This window comes from Xiphophorus couchianus, chromosome 18 (genome assembly GCF_001444195.1).
Source record: "Xiphophorus couchianus chromosome 18, X_couchianus-1.0, whole genome shotgun sequence".
Taxonomy (NCBI): domain Eukaryota; kingdom Metazoa; phylum Chordata; class Actinopteri; order Cyprinodontiformes; family Poeciliidae; genus Xiphophorus; species Xiphophorus couchianus.
In genome coordinates this window covers 29,503,524-29,519,572 of record NC_040245.1, presented here as the reverse complement: position 1 = coordinate 29,519,572, position 16,049 = coordinate 29,503,524, and the positions used below count along the sequence as shown (strand labels likewise).

At 42.7% G+C, this 16,049-nt stretch overlaps 1 protein-coding gene across 12 annotated transcripts in view; it reads right to left on the bottom strand.

Annotated features, from left to right (window-relative positions):
* The window catches only part of phldb1b (pleckstrin homology-like domain, family B, member 1b), a 103,190-nt gene that overhangs the window by 9,157 nt on the left and 77,984 nt on the right, over positions 1 to 16,049 (bottom strand). For 5 of the 12 annotated variants that reach the window (XM_028044576.1, XM_028044577.1, XM_028044574.1 and 2 more), the window contains 12 exons: positions 15,270 to 15,425; positions 14,404 to 14,514; positions 14,217 to 14,306; positions 13,781 to 13,915; positions 12,028 to 12,189; positions 10,842 to 10,982; positions 8,518 to 8,634; positions 7,881 to 7,986; positions 5,450 to 5,774; positions 3,285 to 3,378; positions 2,302 to 2,448; positions 1,483 to 1,702 (listed from right to left, as the gene is read on the bottom strand). In XM_028044576.1, coding sequence (XP_027900377.1) covers positions 1,483 to 1,702; positions 2,302 to 2,448; positions 3,285 to 3,378; positions 5,450 to 5,774; positions 7,881 to 7,986; positions 8,518 to 8,634; positions 10,842 to 10,982; positions 12,028 to 12,189; positions 13,781 to 13,915; positions 14,217 to 14,306; positions 14,404 to 14,514; positions 15,270 to 15,425 — 1,804 coding nt within the window. The remainder of the gene's footprint in view (positions 1 to 1,482; positions 1,703 to 2,301; positions 2,449 to 3,284; positions 3,379 to 5,449; positions 5,775 to 7,880; positions 7,987 to 8,517; positions 8,635 to 10,841; positions 10,983 to 12,027; positions 12,190 to 13,780; positions 13,916 to 14,216; positions 14,307 to 14,403; positions 14,515 to 15,269; positions 15,426 to 16,049) is intronic. The other 7 variants (XM_028044582.1, XM_028044583.1, XM_028044573.1 and 4 more) reach the window with 6 other exon arrangements.

Sequence of the window (16,049 nt, the reverse complement as noted above, 5' to 3'; positions counted from 1 at the left end):
GAGCAGTAGGTAGAGGCGGGCGCAGCGCCTTCATTTCGAGGAACAACAGCCTGCTTTTAACACGCAGCCATTATCTGCTAATGACCTCTTTAGCATTCAAACAGCCGCGCATTTGCATCTCATTTGACTCCGTCTAAATAAGCCAAAATGTGGCTGTGTTTGAGGCTGATTAGCGGGAATTAGCGGCGCTGCTGACTCCTGCTCGTGACCTCCTGTTACTCCGTGTTCAAGGTCAGGAGTCGGGGGCCGCGGCTCTGCATCCCAATCAGCTCGCTCAAAGAGCGCGACGCTGCGGCGGGCCGGGACGCGTTTCAGCTCCTGCCAAAGTAATCTCGGTACGCCTCCTCGCCCTGGCTCCCTTTCAACAAGGTAAAACTGTAAGCAGCTTTGAGCGGAACCTTGTGAGGACTTCAAAGGGCCCGACAGCGAGCGGGTGTCCCACAGCTCCAGGAACCGCGGCGAACTACACAACATGTCACCCCGCTGGACGCATGTTCCGACTGTCGCTGGGCCGCGGCTTCTGCCGCCCTCCATGTTCTACTCCAGCATTTACATACGGAGGCTGATGCAACCCAAAACTAACACCCGAGTTCCCCCCCAAACAGAATCCTGCATGAGGAGCAGTTGACGCTCCGCAGACCAGATTAGCCATGGATGGAGCAACAAACATGTTTGAGTCAAGTTGACAAGTTAGTTTAGTTTCCAATAGAAAATTGGTCCATTTCCTTAAATTTGGGGGATCATACGATACTTGCATGAAATATTACCCACTGATTGTGTTTAGCTGCAGGTGCATTTTTTACTACAAGTCACAAGAATTCACTGAAGGATTGCTGTGTTGTTGAATTTTAGGCTAAAATGTCTATTTTCTTATGCAAAAATAGGAATTGAATCGTTCAATTTAATTGAATTGAATTTCAGTGGCAAATTCAAGGTACATCAGTAGAACAAATTGTGAAAAGTGAGAGCTCAGACAATAGAATAATTTGATTATTTCTGTAATATTGTATACAATGACCTCAAATGATTAAATGAACAATTTGCCATTTTAAAAAAAACTGAATTATTCAATTAATTGCATAATCAATTGCTAAAATAAACATTAGTTGCAGCTCTAAACTAAAGTGCATCTTTATTTTGCAAAACAAACTATAACAAAGTGGAATAAGAGTACAATACCAACAAAAGGAACTAAATAACAAAATACAACTGTTTTCACCCTCAGTCCCACTCCAAAGAAAAAGGAGAAACTTTAGCAAACATTAAATGAATCTAGAATCTGGGTTCAGATATTGGGCAGTGCTGTCCCACAAGAAGCCCACAGAACCAGACTTAATAAACGGGTTCTTTTCTCATTTTCATGGAGGTTCAGAAAGTTTAGCTTCATTCATCTCTGGATTTCATCCAGCATTCAACGGTAGTGCAAATGGATTCCTGCTTCCTAAACCCAACTTATTTCAGGCCAGAACTCCTGGGTCTTACCAACGTAGTAGGAGAAGGTCCTCTTGAGGCGGTCGAACACAAACCAGCGCTTCTTCCAGGACTTGATCTTGCCTCCCATCTTCACCAGGTAGCCCTTGCACATCTTCTCTGTGAGGATGACGTGGTAGCACGTCTCCACGCTGTGGCCCGACGACTCCACATGCGAGCGCAGGTCAAACTCCTCCCTCCTGATGGGCAGGTAGCGGGTCATCGGTCGAGCCTGGACAGACGGAAAAGGAAGATTCGACTTCTGTCCTGAAGAACTTGATATATTCAAAGATGACGTACTCAAAACCTTGGTAACACTTTATTTGAAGAGCTGTGCTTAAGACTGACATGGGACTGTCATAACATGACATAACACCTGTTATGAACATGAATGAGTCTTTATGAATGTCTATGACTGTTGTTATGAAGTGTCATTCAGTAAATGACACTTTCAATGCAAAGTTGACACTTTAATGGATTTTCAATACAAGTTTTAGAACTTTTCATTAAAAGGTCATTATTATCCAAATAATGCAAAGTTTACACTTAACTGACTTTCAATGCAACTTTGTATTAATAGTGTCATTATTTACCAAATGACACTTCATGACAACAGTCATAAACACTCATGTACACCCCTCCATGTTTATAACAGGCGTTATGTCATGTCAGTCTTATGCACACCGCTTCAAATAAAGTGTTACCAAAACGTCTCATACTAGTTTCCAGTGTTATTTGTTACTTTACATCTGATACCTCTACATAAAACCCAACTACCTTCTAAAGTAATCCAACAACCTCTAGCAGAGTAAGTGGGACTGTCACACTGACCTGAGAAAAGTTCTTGGACCTCATCTTGACCTCCTTCTCCACAAGCTGCTGTCTGTGGAAAGTTTCATCCTGTAGTCTTTTCTCCGCCTCCTCCCTCCTCCTCCTCTCCTCCTCCAACATCTGACGGCGAGCCAGGCTCTCTCGTTCCTGGGGGGGAAAAGTGCTTTCATTAAATATTTTTTTGATCTTTGGGATCAGCTTTGCAGAGCATACAAGATTCTCTCTCTCTCTCTCTTTGCTTTTTTTTTTTTCGTCAGCACAGCACTCATATATTTATGGACAAGCTCCCCTGCTGGGAGCTACACATAGACTGAGTGCTGACCTCTGAGCAGAACTACCACAGCAGTGCAGCTGAACCAGTCAGCGGCATCGGCTGGCTTACAGTAGTTACATGCTGGACACATGTTCTTTTGACACACCAGGGTAACAGAGAAGTAAAAAAAATGAAATAAAAATGGAAGACACCTGCAAACAAATCTGATTTTCACAAAGGTTTCAAACTAAAATGTGTTGCAATCAAACCACCTAACACGTTTCCACACCTTCACTACAGGGTGAACCTCTGCAGCTCACCCAGAGCAACCGTGGTCCAAGAGCCATGCGACCCTTCAAAATAATAATCACTTGAATTCTGGGTGGAACATATTTATAGATGAAGACGGTTTTTCATCTTAAATGCAAAATGTTTATATTTTTGCACAGTTTTGGATTCATTGCTGATTAATTGTTTCAGCCCTACAATAAATGTAAAACACTCTAAGGTGTTCAATTAGTGTCAGGTGAGGTGAACTTGGATTTTTATTGCTCCACTGACCTCCTTCAGCAGAGAACAGCGGTTGTGAGCCAAAGACCTGAGCTGCAGTCACAGTCTTTATGTTTTTATGTTTCCATATTCCTGCTCAGTTATGGATTAGTTTGCTACACAGGCTGAGGCTCATCCGTCACTGAGGACGGATCCGGGATGGATCAAGTCGGACCCTTACCCGCGATTCGATCAGTCTGGCTTTCTCCAGCTGCGCCTCCTTCAGCATCTTCTCCATCTCCTCGATCTTCAGCACGTCCACTCCTCCAACGCTGCTGGCAGACACAGCACAGTGATGACTACCTCCCCTCCTGTGGAAACACCTCAATCCATGCAGATCAGAAGAAATCTTTAAAAACAAAGGAATTACAGCGATAAATATGATTGTTTCGTCAGCAGGGAGGTATTGATGAGCAGGCCGGTCATTAATCAGGGAGCTCCAGAGGTGCTGCTCCACCTCCACCAGCCCTCCATCCACTCAGTGTGGTTCAAAGCTGGCTGTCTGGTTGTGGTTTTGGGCTGTGTGTTGGCGTGTGTCTGCGAGTGTTAACGTCTCGTTTTATTGGTTCAAACGTTTGCAACCTGCGGTTCTGGAGCCGCATGCAGCTCTTCTGTCAGCCTGCAGGGATGTGTGTAACTTTAACCAACAAAAACAACAGATAAATATTGCATAGAAACGCCTCAGGAAAGACTAGTTGTAGCAATCGGTCTTTCATTTACACCCCCATCACCAGTCTGCACGTCTGCCAACTTCCATCCAGATCAGCTGCCACCTCCTGGGTGTTCGTCCATTTCTGTCACCATCTGGAGTTTGATGCACTGTGTGAACGGAATTTCAACCACGCAGTCACCTGAACTCGCCCAGATGTGTTAATCCATTATGATTATTGGCTAATTGTGACAAGCTTACACTAGTGTTTCCAACTTATGTTGAACGGCTCATCCAATTAGAAAGTACGCATTTCACTTAGCCGGTTTCTCTTGGATCATAAAAACCCTTCTAGATTTTGAAGAACTGATGGAAAAATATAGAAGAAGCCAATCTCTACAGAAACAAAATCTTTAAAGCTGCAGTATGTAACTTTTATAAATATGTTTTTTACATATTTGTTAAATTGTCACCATGTCATGACAGGATAATATGAAAATGTACATCTCCTCCTCCTACCTGTATTTGTACGACCATCTGCAGAAATACACTACTGTCAATGAGAAACAACCATTCAGCCAGGAAGAGCATCGTAGCGCTGTCAATCAATCACGTGTACACGCTGCTCAATATGCCAATGGCAGAAAAACAACTTATTGTTCCAGGAGATCTGTTCATCTGCTGTCATCGGTGGCTATGCTACCAGCCTGAGCATTCATGGCAGGGAGCAAGGGGAAGAGTGTGAGCAGCGCATACACCAGGGTGATTACGACACTCTGGTTGGTTGTTTCTGACTGGTAGCAGCGTATTTCTACAGATGACTGTCGGATCACAGGAAGAGGCAGAGGAGCTCCAGTTTTTCACAGATTATCTGCCTGATACCAAACTGTCCCAACATAGTGTCAGTTTCAACAAATATGTAACAACATGTTTCTTGTAAAAGTTACATACTGCAGCTTAGGTGAACAAAGGAAAGAAATAAAAAAATACAAAAGACCATAAGAAAGAACAAAAACAAAAGGAACAAAAAAAACAAAGAAAGAAAGAAAGTTTAAACCTTCCTATATCCACAGCAGCAACATTATTGTGTTGATAATATACAAATATTTGTAGGTATTAAGTAAAATTTTGTTGTGTCAGAGATATATTTCAATATTGAATAAAATATAACTGTAATAGTGCAAAATAACTTATAAAACTTATTAAAAAACTATACCTGGAGATAAAACAGAAATAAATCTTAGATGGACTCTGTCCGTACATCAACTTCTGTTTGGTCATTAAAGTCAATCTGACAAAAATCAATCCATATTGATAGTTGACTTAAAGTTGCATCTTATTTGCTTTTGCATTATTTCATTTCTCAGAAGATCTAATAAAAAATAACACAAAATGAGTCGGATTTATGTTTGAAATGGGTTTCCAAAAACAAACCAAATCAGGCAGTTGTAACATTACGGCTGATTGTTAGTAACAACCAATGCAAATCCAAGCAGCAAATGAAAAGAAGCAGAAGTGGCATTAATGCCTCTGATTCCTTCCAGTATGTAGAACAAATCAGATGAATGCTAACATATTCATCAGAATAGAATTTTTAAATCAAACTTCAAATTGATTTTCTTTTTATATTCAGGCATGTAAAGATCCTTCCTGCCATGAAAAGTGTGCCTCAGCGTGTGTGTTGCTGTCGTACCCACCCGGACATGTTGTCGGGTGAGCAGGCTGAGTTGTTGCCCGTGGAAACGCTGGTGTCCATGCTGTCCGAGCTCTCCAGGCTCAGGGTGTCGTAGGGCTGCTCTCCGGCCGATGGAGGCTGGTGGTGCAGGATGGAGTGGTGCATCAGGGACGGGGGGCCTGACGAGTTGTGGCTCAGAGTGGGACTGTTGGCCATGAGGGGGGAGTAAGAGGCCGGGAGGTGAGGCTGGGAGCCGTGCAGCGCCTCCCACTGGCACTGGGCCTCGGCGGCGGCTCTCTGCTTGAGCTCGGCCAGACGGCGGCGCTGTTCCTCGATCACCTGCTGACCTGACAGGAAGAGGAAGAGAGAAAAGGAGGAGTGAATTTTAGAGGGAGAACAGGTCAACAAGCTGATCTGGTCTGAACGCATCCACTGGATCTCAACCAGCAGGTCTGAGCCACGGTGGCAAAACCTGCTGCTGCGCATGTTACTCAGCAGTTTGTTGCTAGGTAACCAGAGAGTAAGTAAGTTACACACCTTGGTTAACTGGTTAGAGGTTGATCTGCTAATGCCTTTCCTCCTCCTGCATCTCCCAGAATATTGTGTGGTTCTGGATAGCAGGTCAATGAATATTCTATATACTGAATATTGAATATTCTTAAAGTTGTATTGTCTATTGATATTGATCACCTGTCTATCCCAATATATATTGCTATTGATTTAGCACACATCCAGCTATGTACTCAGTCCCAAAGCAACCGAGCTCCTCTGAAATTCTCTCTCAACATGCAGTATTCTCCGGCAGAAAGAACCATCAGAGAAAACTGATGGGAGGTTCCATGTTGCAAAGAAAAGATAATACAATTTTTTTGTTGTTATTATTTGGTGGGTGAACATTGAAAGAGACCATAGAGAGGGGAGGAAAAACGAAGGTTGGGGTCTGAAATGAGCAGTCAGGTTGTGTGGACGTTGCCTCTGATGGACCAGTCAACATAGCCAAGAAGTCAGGCTGCCGGGTTTTTATCATCACAAAGCCACATGCAGAGTCTGGGCTTTGTTACGCCGAAGCCTGCAGGCTGGATGCTGATTGGCTGCCTGGTTGTTATTGTAGCATTGTCTGCTTTTCCATTCAGCCTCATTAATGAGGCAGAGTCTGACAGAGCCCTCGTTTACAGAAGCAGTAACAGATTCATAGAGAAGCTGTACTCTAACGCAACTACTGTCTTTTATTCAGATTTATGTGACAAACACAAAATAGTGCACAATTGTGAAGTGGAAGTAAAACTGTGCTTTTTTTTCCTTCTTTTGCTTTGAAATAAAATTTACAAAAGTGAGATTGTTGTCTGATTCCAGACCCCTTGGTTAGGACAGCTCTCAATGAATGAACAGAGGATCTGCCTCGCTCATGGTGGCAGCAGGATGGAGCCCTGCTGCGTTATTTTCATTGGCTCTTTTCTAGACTTTTCTTGAGGTGTTTGTCGTTTAGACAATTATTCCCTGGGTGTTCTCACTTTTTTATTTTGGGGTTAGTTACTATGATGTGCAACCGTGACAGCAATGTGTTGTTTTCACAACTGAGAACAGCTGATTAACATCTCAAAAGTTCAAATAATGCTTGAACTTTGACCCAATTGGTCATGTGACTTAATACAGTCAGAAGCCTCTTCAGATTTCTTGCAAGACTGACTGCTACTGAAGACTCATCACTATCTACCACTCTTTGAAGATGCTTGTTTGTTATAAATTGCAACATTTTTTATTGATCCCTTTAGAAAAAGTAAAAAAATGTCAGATCACAGATCCTCAGGTGGGTTTAGATCTGAACTTTGAGTAGACCATTAAACACTAGCATATGTTTTGATCTAAACCATTCAAATATAGAGGACGGAACATTTAGGGCTGGTGTTCAACCGTTTTGCCAAAATCGTCAAGTTAAAAGCTCCCAAGAGCCACAAAAATAGCTTTTTTCTAAATTAGAATTTAAAATAAATATATAAATACGAGGACATTAATAGCCGTTTCATTTCAGAGACAGCAGCCGGACAAACGAGGAAGACAACGAAGAGTCCTGAACACGATGACATCATCTACCTGCTGAGCTCTCCTCTAAAAGCTTCTGTCTGGAGATCCGGGAGTCTGTGGTGCAGCGGTGCGAGGAGAGATGAGACGTGAAAAGGAGCTGGACAGCAGACGGAGACAAATCCGTCTCCGGCAGCCGTGGGTGGGCTAAATGAGACACTGCGCTCTGATCCACTTAGTCACACATGCAGCTCAGAGATGGAACAATATCCAACCCCAGTCTACCTTCCATTCCCACCTTTCATCACTTTACGTCTGCATGTGACAGCAGTCTACATGAACTGAGTTATGCATGTTGTGTCTGACCTGCAGATATTTCTGACAGTTGAAGGGATATTTACAGATTAAATATCACAATCCTTCCAGCCTGTTACCTTTCTGCTGCAGAGCCAGCTGTCTCTTGGTCTCGATGTCCTGCAGAGTCGCAGCCAGGTTCCTGGGCAGGCTTCCAGTGCTGCCGGCGGCCAGCAGGGGGCTCTGCTGGGTCACAGAAAGCAGGGTAAATACATGACACCCAGGGTTGCCAGATCTGACTGACAGTTTCCATCCCAAAAACAACGCCAAGAAATCAAAACAAAATCAAAACAGCCCAAATCTCAACCTATGATGAGACTCATGTTAATCTTGTGTCCCATATGTCATTGATTCAGAACTGACAATTTTGGTTGTCTTTAATTATATTATATTGACACTTAATGATGTCGCTTTTGACAAATTCCACACAGTTCAAAATAAATTAATAAAATAACTGGAATATCATGCCATTTTATTAAAAGTTCTGTGCTATTCTGCTACACAATGACAACCATTTCCAAAGGATTTTTGTCTGAACACTTTCTAAAAACTTGCCACCTGTTGTGAAAAGCAGCTCAAATTTTAACAACCCTCCCAAAGCATTTTAACAACACCAAATGTGTTCAAATGCAGCCCGAATGGGAGGAAACCCTCCCAACCTGGCATGGGGAGGATGACACCTGGCCTCTGGGAGGAGGATTTATCCAGCCTGCGCACCTTGGAGCTGGTGTTGCGCCCCAGCGTCGCTGCTCCGTGCTGCAGGGGGGACGAGGAGCCTGACTTGGACTGATGGAACGGAAAGCCGGGATCACTGTCCAGTTTGGAGCGAAACACCTGACAAAGGAGAACGTTTCACAAAGTGATGACAGAGTAGCGACCATGTGACGGTAGATGGGAATGTTGTGAAATGTTCTAATGTTTTCTCATTTGTGAGTCTGAAAAAAATGTTGCAGTACTAGGAAAGTAGGGGAATACTTTTATTCATTCTGCAGTTGTAGCATGCAGCTTTGATTTTAAGAATATTTTAATTTGTCAGTGAAAAGCTGATCTTAAAACAAAAAATGTGTCTATCTGCAGGCCAAAACTCAATTATTGTTGAGTCAAGGTTGGGGGCCACGTATAATCATGCCAAGGGCTGCAAACGGCCCCCGTGCCACACTTTGAACATCCCTGAGCTAAAGCTTCAAAGTTCAACCAAATTAAAGCTTTCGATAGCCTTTTGTAATAAACAAATCATTTCTGTTTCATTTGTTGTTGTTTTTTGTTTGTTGCAGAGGATCATCTTATTTTCCAGTAACTGGACTATCAGCTGAGATTACTGTGTTGCAGCTCAGCTCAGCTAACAGCTTCAAAAGTGTTCAAGGAAAACAGAGAGTCTATGGACATACTGCTGACTTTTATACATTTTAGCCAATTTACTGAAATATTTTATTTTGTAATAAATTAAGAAAATATCACACCAAAATATCAGGTAAATAGCCTCATTTTAGAGATGCTTGTTTTCCTTGTTAGCATGTAGTCCACATGCTGGGCTGCTTGTGAAACATTTTAGTAAGGGATGCACCGATAAATCACTGGATTCTTAGATGACAAACCGATCTTATCCAGCAATCTATCTACCTTAAAAAAGGTTAGCGCGACCCACATTCAGAGGCAACGTGGCCGCGACGCGGCTGTCGCGGGTTCGACTCCCGGACCCGACGACGTTTACCACATGTCTTCCCCCCTCTCTTTCCCCCTTTCCTGTCAGCCTACTTTGAAAAAGGGACACTAGAGCCCACAAAAAGACCCCTTGCGGGGCGATTAAAAACAAATAGAAAACAAAAAGTCTTAAAGATCAGCCACTGTCCCTTCTCTGCTCTGCCATGAGAGAGGGACAACAGACTGACCGTCTGCACTAGGAATGTACGGTATAACATCAGTATTGGTCAATGTTATAACATAACTGTAACAGTCCAAAACATAATTAACAACCAATACTTATTACAGTGGGATATTAACTGAAGCAGATAAGCAGTGATGCCTCCTCAGTCTGCATGTGTGCAGTTAACAACCTCACTGTTGCCAAATTAGCAACTTTCTCATTATACTCAGTAAAATGAGTGTAGAAACAACACAAAGAGTCCATTTTAACACTGAGCCAGAGAGCATGTGGTCCCGCCCTGTACAGTGTTAACTTTTCAGAGTACAGTAAACTTCATTAACAACATCAATTGTTAATATATTTTTGCACTATGGAGATACATAAACACTTGCAGTGTTACTTTTCAATTGTTATTCTGATTAATATCCAATAGTGTCAGGTGACAAAAAATTGGATTGAATTTGTCTGTCTTGTAAACAATGGAAAATGTAGTAATCATCTAACATCTAACACTGGAACTGGAAGACATTTTAAATATCCAGAGGAAATAAAGAAAACAACAGAAACAAAAAATAAAATAGACTCTCAAGTCTGTAAATAAAACTGTCCTTCAAAATAGGAAAACTTTTTGTCCTCTTTTTGAAGATTTGGTCTTCAGTTTGAGACCAGAGCTTCAAATTGAAGACATCCAGTCATCCAGTTTTTGGTAGAAAGAGAAAAGTGATAAATCATGCAAATACAAAATATTGAGCTTGCTTTAACTTATGATACGATTAATTGATTTATTACTTACATCGACAAGCCTATGTTAAACCAAAGGAACAGGACATATGAAACGACAACTCTTTAGAAAGTCACTTTGGTACTGGTAACCAGCTCATGCCTAAACTCATCCATCCTTCCTGAACCCAGTATGGAGCATCGTCTTTCATCACAACACAAATGTAATTAATTAGAAAGAAATTATTTTTACCTTGTTGAATCTCAACCATTGTAAAAACATTAAACTGCAAACCGAATAAGTTATTGGTTATTTTTCTGTGTAAGGTGGGCAACTGGAAAAAAAAAGTATGGGACACACACAAAACACACACTTGTTTTTTGACAGCGAGTCAGCAAGACAGTGACGTTTGGCAGCCCAGAAAACACAGCAGAAAGGTGAGGGGTGAAAGGCTACCTGCAGCACCGGTCTGCGGCCTGACGGCGACTTGGCCGGCAGAGGGGGGGCACCGAGCTGTGTGGGGCCGGTCATCAGCTCCTGGTACCACTGCTCTAAATCTAGTGTGGAGAGGTGAGGCCTACTGGGCTCACACTGGTGCTGGAGAGCAAATCACATGAGCAGCAGACAGAGGCAGAGCACCAAGGTGGAAAGCAGAGAGGAAACAAGAAAACATCAGAAAGCACTGAAAGAGAGCAGAAACGGGGATGAAATGTTTGTTTCATACACATTTTATGTTCTACCTAATATTCTGCTGCTAGACGCAGACTTTATGACTGACCAATGTTTGAGTGGCTCATAAAGGTAATCCAATCTGAATTTAGAGACCGCCAGGATAAATGTGGTGAGACCGCCATGGAAAAGTTGAAAAGTGTTTAACTTTTGTTGCTGTTGAACTTATAGATGTCCTGTAAAATCCCCAACTATAATTTTCCAAAAGTGTGGCATATGTAGCGGCTCCCACGTTCTGTGGGTTTGTCACTCAAACATCTCCTCTAATGGCTGATGATGAGTTTGAGTTTAATGGCTCAAATATAAATAAATCTCATGCAACTGTTTACATCCATCGCTGCCATAATTTTTAATGACTTATTGTGCAAAAAGACTTGTTCAAGTGTGATTTTAATTTAATTTCTTATTTATTAGATACACTGCAATTGCGAAATTGTGTTGTTGTTTTTTTTTCTACATTAGCAGAATATCTAGAAAGTTTTACGCACATTTGTAACGGAAATACAGCTGGTGTGAGACTACTGGCACCAACTGGCTGGATCTCTGTTAAATTAGGTCAGTCAATTTAAAAGGGGGTGAATATTTATGCATTCACATAATTTATGTTCAATATTTTTAGCTGCCCTTATTTTGCAGAAATTAGTTTTTACTTTAACATTAAAGAGTTTATAACTGTTGATCACGATTGATAAGCAAAAGCAATAAAAACTGTAAAACAAAAAAAGGGGGAGAGTACTTTATATAGGAACTGCATTTAGCACTTTAAACAATTTGAATACATCTCTTAAATCTCCTTACCTCAGTTAGCTACTGCCATACCTCTAACTAAGACACACAAGCATTTCTATCGCTTACACTCCTAAACAAATACACCTGCAGGAGAGGGAGAAGAAGAGGGGAGGATAACACACACCTCCACAGACAGAGAGAGGGAGGAGCCATGCCGAGAGGGGAGGCAAGAGAAGGCGGGGTCTCCTGCTCTGGGCTGCAGGGGCTGGCGTAGCGGGGATGTAGGGGAAGACTCCACCTTGGGCATCCCATAGATCTGATTTAACTGGCCCACTGTCACATACTCCTTCACAGGGGGAACACCCACACACGATGGGAGGCAGGAGGAGAGGCGGGGGAGCAGAGAGAGACAAGTCAGCCAGACCAGAACAATGGCAGGAGGGAAACAGGTGAAGAGGAAACAAACGCTGGATTATCACTAAGAAACATCACAGTTAGTTTGGACATTTCTCTTCTGGTATCTCCAATCACACAACAACTTGCTTCCAACAAACATGCCTTTCTCACACTTCTTCATCAATCAAAATTCACAGCAAACGTTCATGCGGCACAAAGCCAACCAGCAGAGGGAGGAACATGACATGAAGATGGAAGGATGGGAGGAGAGACAGAGACAAGCAGGAAGTAAGAGTACCTCGGCGGCGCCGGCTAACGGGCGGCGTAGTGAGCCGGCCCGGTACAGCTTACAGGCGTCTGACAGCTTCACGTATTCCTGAGGCCCGGTCGAGGCGAGGAAGAAGCAGACAGGATGAGAGGCGCTGCCTTCTACAAACACTACCACAACACTTGTGTACACACAACAACGCCATAGACGCTTGACAGCGGCTCTGGTGACAGCCAGACATACTCTGAGACAGACGTCACATGTGGCCGACACACAGCAAAACATAGCTGGTCCGCTTGGTACGATGGCCAACCTGTGGCTGCTTGGATCAACCGGAGGGAAAACACTGAACACCAGCAGATGACAATGTGGTCACACCAGGGGGAGTGCACTATGAAGCAGGATCAGTGTGATGAGTTTGTTATGAAGACAGAATTTACAGGGTTCCTCGTTCCATGTTTTACCAACTCAAAGTTAAGACTTTTTAAGACCTTCTTAAGACCACTATAAATGGAATTTAACAGCTACATCTCCACGGAAATATACAAACTTCATCCAGCCAACAGGAAATGAATTTGCACTTGCCCACCCACTGTCGATGCAGTAAAGCTAGCTGGCTAGCTAGGAAAGGGTATGTTAGCCATAAGTTACCAGTAACCCTCAACTGGATTGGACTAACCATACTTAGTCAGCCAAGTTTGTTTGACTTGGTTGCAGCAAGTCAACCGTATTGACCTGCTGCAGATTTCACCAACTTAAATAACAGACATGTTTAAGACCTTTTTAATGCCACCTTTAAAAAGATTCAAGACAGAACAAAACTATAACTATATTGAATGGTTGGGGTTGATTCTGCAATAACATCAAGTAAAGCAAAAATAAAGACAACGTATTTTGCCAGCTAGTTACCAGTAACTACAACCGTCTCGAGTCACAGAGCATGACAGAAAACGCTAACAACAAAAATATATAATCTGAAAATACAATAGTCCTGTCAAGACAAACTTTAAGATTTAATACTATGATATTAAAGACCTACTGGTTTTTTCAAATTAACTTACGACATTTCAAAGCCTAAATTTGAGCTACATTAACCCTAAGACTTTTTAAGAATGTGTGGACACCCTGGTTTAGTAAGCAGATAACTGATGTGTTGCTCTAAATGAGCTGACCCTACTTCACAATACAGGCCGCTGCCTGGTGATGGGTGAGGGACACACCACAGCAGAGGGGGGAGCAGCAGGCATCATGCGGGGGTCAGCAGGTCAGTTACCTCTGTGGGGCTGCTGGGGAACAACCGACAGAGGGGGGGAGGATGTAAGAAGGAAGGAGAGACTCCACATAGGGAGGTCTGGGAGGACCAGACATCCCCCAGCAACAGCTCAGCCTCGCTGATATAGAGAGCTTCCTGTTTGGACAGGTCAGGGGAAGGTGCTTTTATTGGCCACAGTCAAGGTTTGGGACTCTTCAGGTGACTGGAGCTTCAGTAACATGTTTCCATTGAACTAATTCATGTGATACTCAATAAAACATTAGCAATTAAAGCAAGAATCAGCTGAAAAACCTATGACTTGCTCCCAGAAGTTGCATTAGATCCAAACAGTTATCGCAGACTTCATGCTAGTCTACAGTCAGAGGCCAGGAGATCTGAGTGAGATGATGGTGAAATGAGCGGGGCGTTGGAAGCTAATCTTCATTCTTTCACTCACCTCTCTCATGGCAGAAGAAGACTTGGGGAAGCTCTTTCCTCCGGTCAGGGTGTGGTATCTCTTCTCTAGAGCCAACAGTTGCTCCTTCTCCTGGAATACAGGCAGAATTTGGAATGTACTGACGCATGTTTTTCTGAGATTCTCAGACGTTAGGGGAGGCGGCGTTTTCTTCTGTCATCTTCAGTACCTTTTGGAGCATTTGCAGCGTGAGCGTCCGGTCCTTGGCCAGCCGCTCACACTCCTGGGAAGCCTGCTGGCCAAGCTGCCTGGCCTGCTTCTCCAGAGCAGAAACCTTTTCCTGCACAGGAGAAAACAACAACCCGACCCTCAGGGTGAAGGTTTTCTAACTCTGGATGCAGCCACAGTCATCTGTCAGCTGAACAGTGCAGACATAGTCCAGGGTCTCCTGCTTCACCTACTAATAGATGATTAGCATCCCAGGCTACAGTACTCATGTTTTCATCAGTATTTTTTTTATTTGAAGAAAGGCATTAGACATTGTTGATGGAAACAGCAGAATTGGTATTACCTTTGTAAAAAAATGTAAAAAAAAAAAAAAAGAAGAGTGTCAAGAGTGGTTAGTAAAAAACAAACCTTCAGGTGGTTTTCAGCTCTTAAGGAGAAGAGTTAAAGCGCAAAAGTGGAGATAGAAACACATTTGTTGGATAAGTTCTGGCCTAGCAAACTTTCCCATCCAGTGGTGGGTCTATGCCTTACCAGAAGCACAGAACTCTGAACGTTTCAAAGTCTAAGCTTACAAGGTTTTAATTTTTTCTAAGAGGTGTGCTCCATGCTACTTTGCAACCCCAGCATCATGTTGATTACAGCCATGCGTGGCGTCAACATCCGCTGAAATTATACTTTACTTAGCCTGAAAACCAATAGAAACCAATAGAAAGAAATACTTCTAATTTGCATTTTCTTTTTTTTCATTTGCGAGGTTTCAAAAGCTCAGAAAAAAATTCGCATGACAACAGGATGGAGCCACAGCTACTGTTGTATTGTTTCACTGGTTTACAGGTGGTGCCTGTTAAACGTCCTGGGTGTCCTCACCTTCCTCTTGGCCACGCTGCGGTGGTACTCTGCCTTCTCCTGAAGGAGCTGCTGGCTGAGAGTCTCCCTTTCCTCCTCCAGACTGCTCTCTCTCTCCAGCTGCTGGAACTCCAGATCCTCAAACTTCTTGGTCCCTGCTTCCATTGCCTCTCCGTCCTAATTGAGCCCATCAGAACATTGTGATTGGAACAAACATGCAACAGCACGTTGCCCACCCTTGAATATGGTATCCAGTACTCTCAGAAACCAACTCCACTTTCATAAAACCAGCAGCAGTTCTCAGCCCGACAAACTAAAACACTGGCTCTCAAGCTTAGTGTTTGAGGGATGATGATTTGAGCTCAACTGATTGCCACTGACTTGAATTTGTGCGTATATAAAATTATTTTAGATTGAAAACATAAAGATTCTGCTGCAGCACAGAGACATGCAAAAATTAGTCAACTCATTACATTTTACCCCTTCTTTTTTTTTTTTTTTTTTTTTGCCAAATGGTAAAATAAGCTAATTTTAGATCAATTATTGAGATCTCATCAATTAAAACTAACTCAACCATAATGAAGATTTAGTTGAAACCCCCCGAACCTCCAAATAAACAAGTCCACACCGATTGATGAAGAAAATATTACTTTCCGAAGCAGCATTCTGGTTCAGATACCGTTATTAAAAATTGCTGCTCTGGACCAAACTAGTATGTCTTAACAAAACGCCAAGATGGAAAGATATTGGCAATGACTGTAAGCATCACAAAATAATCCAAGAGCTTCATCAGTAATATTT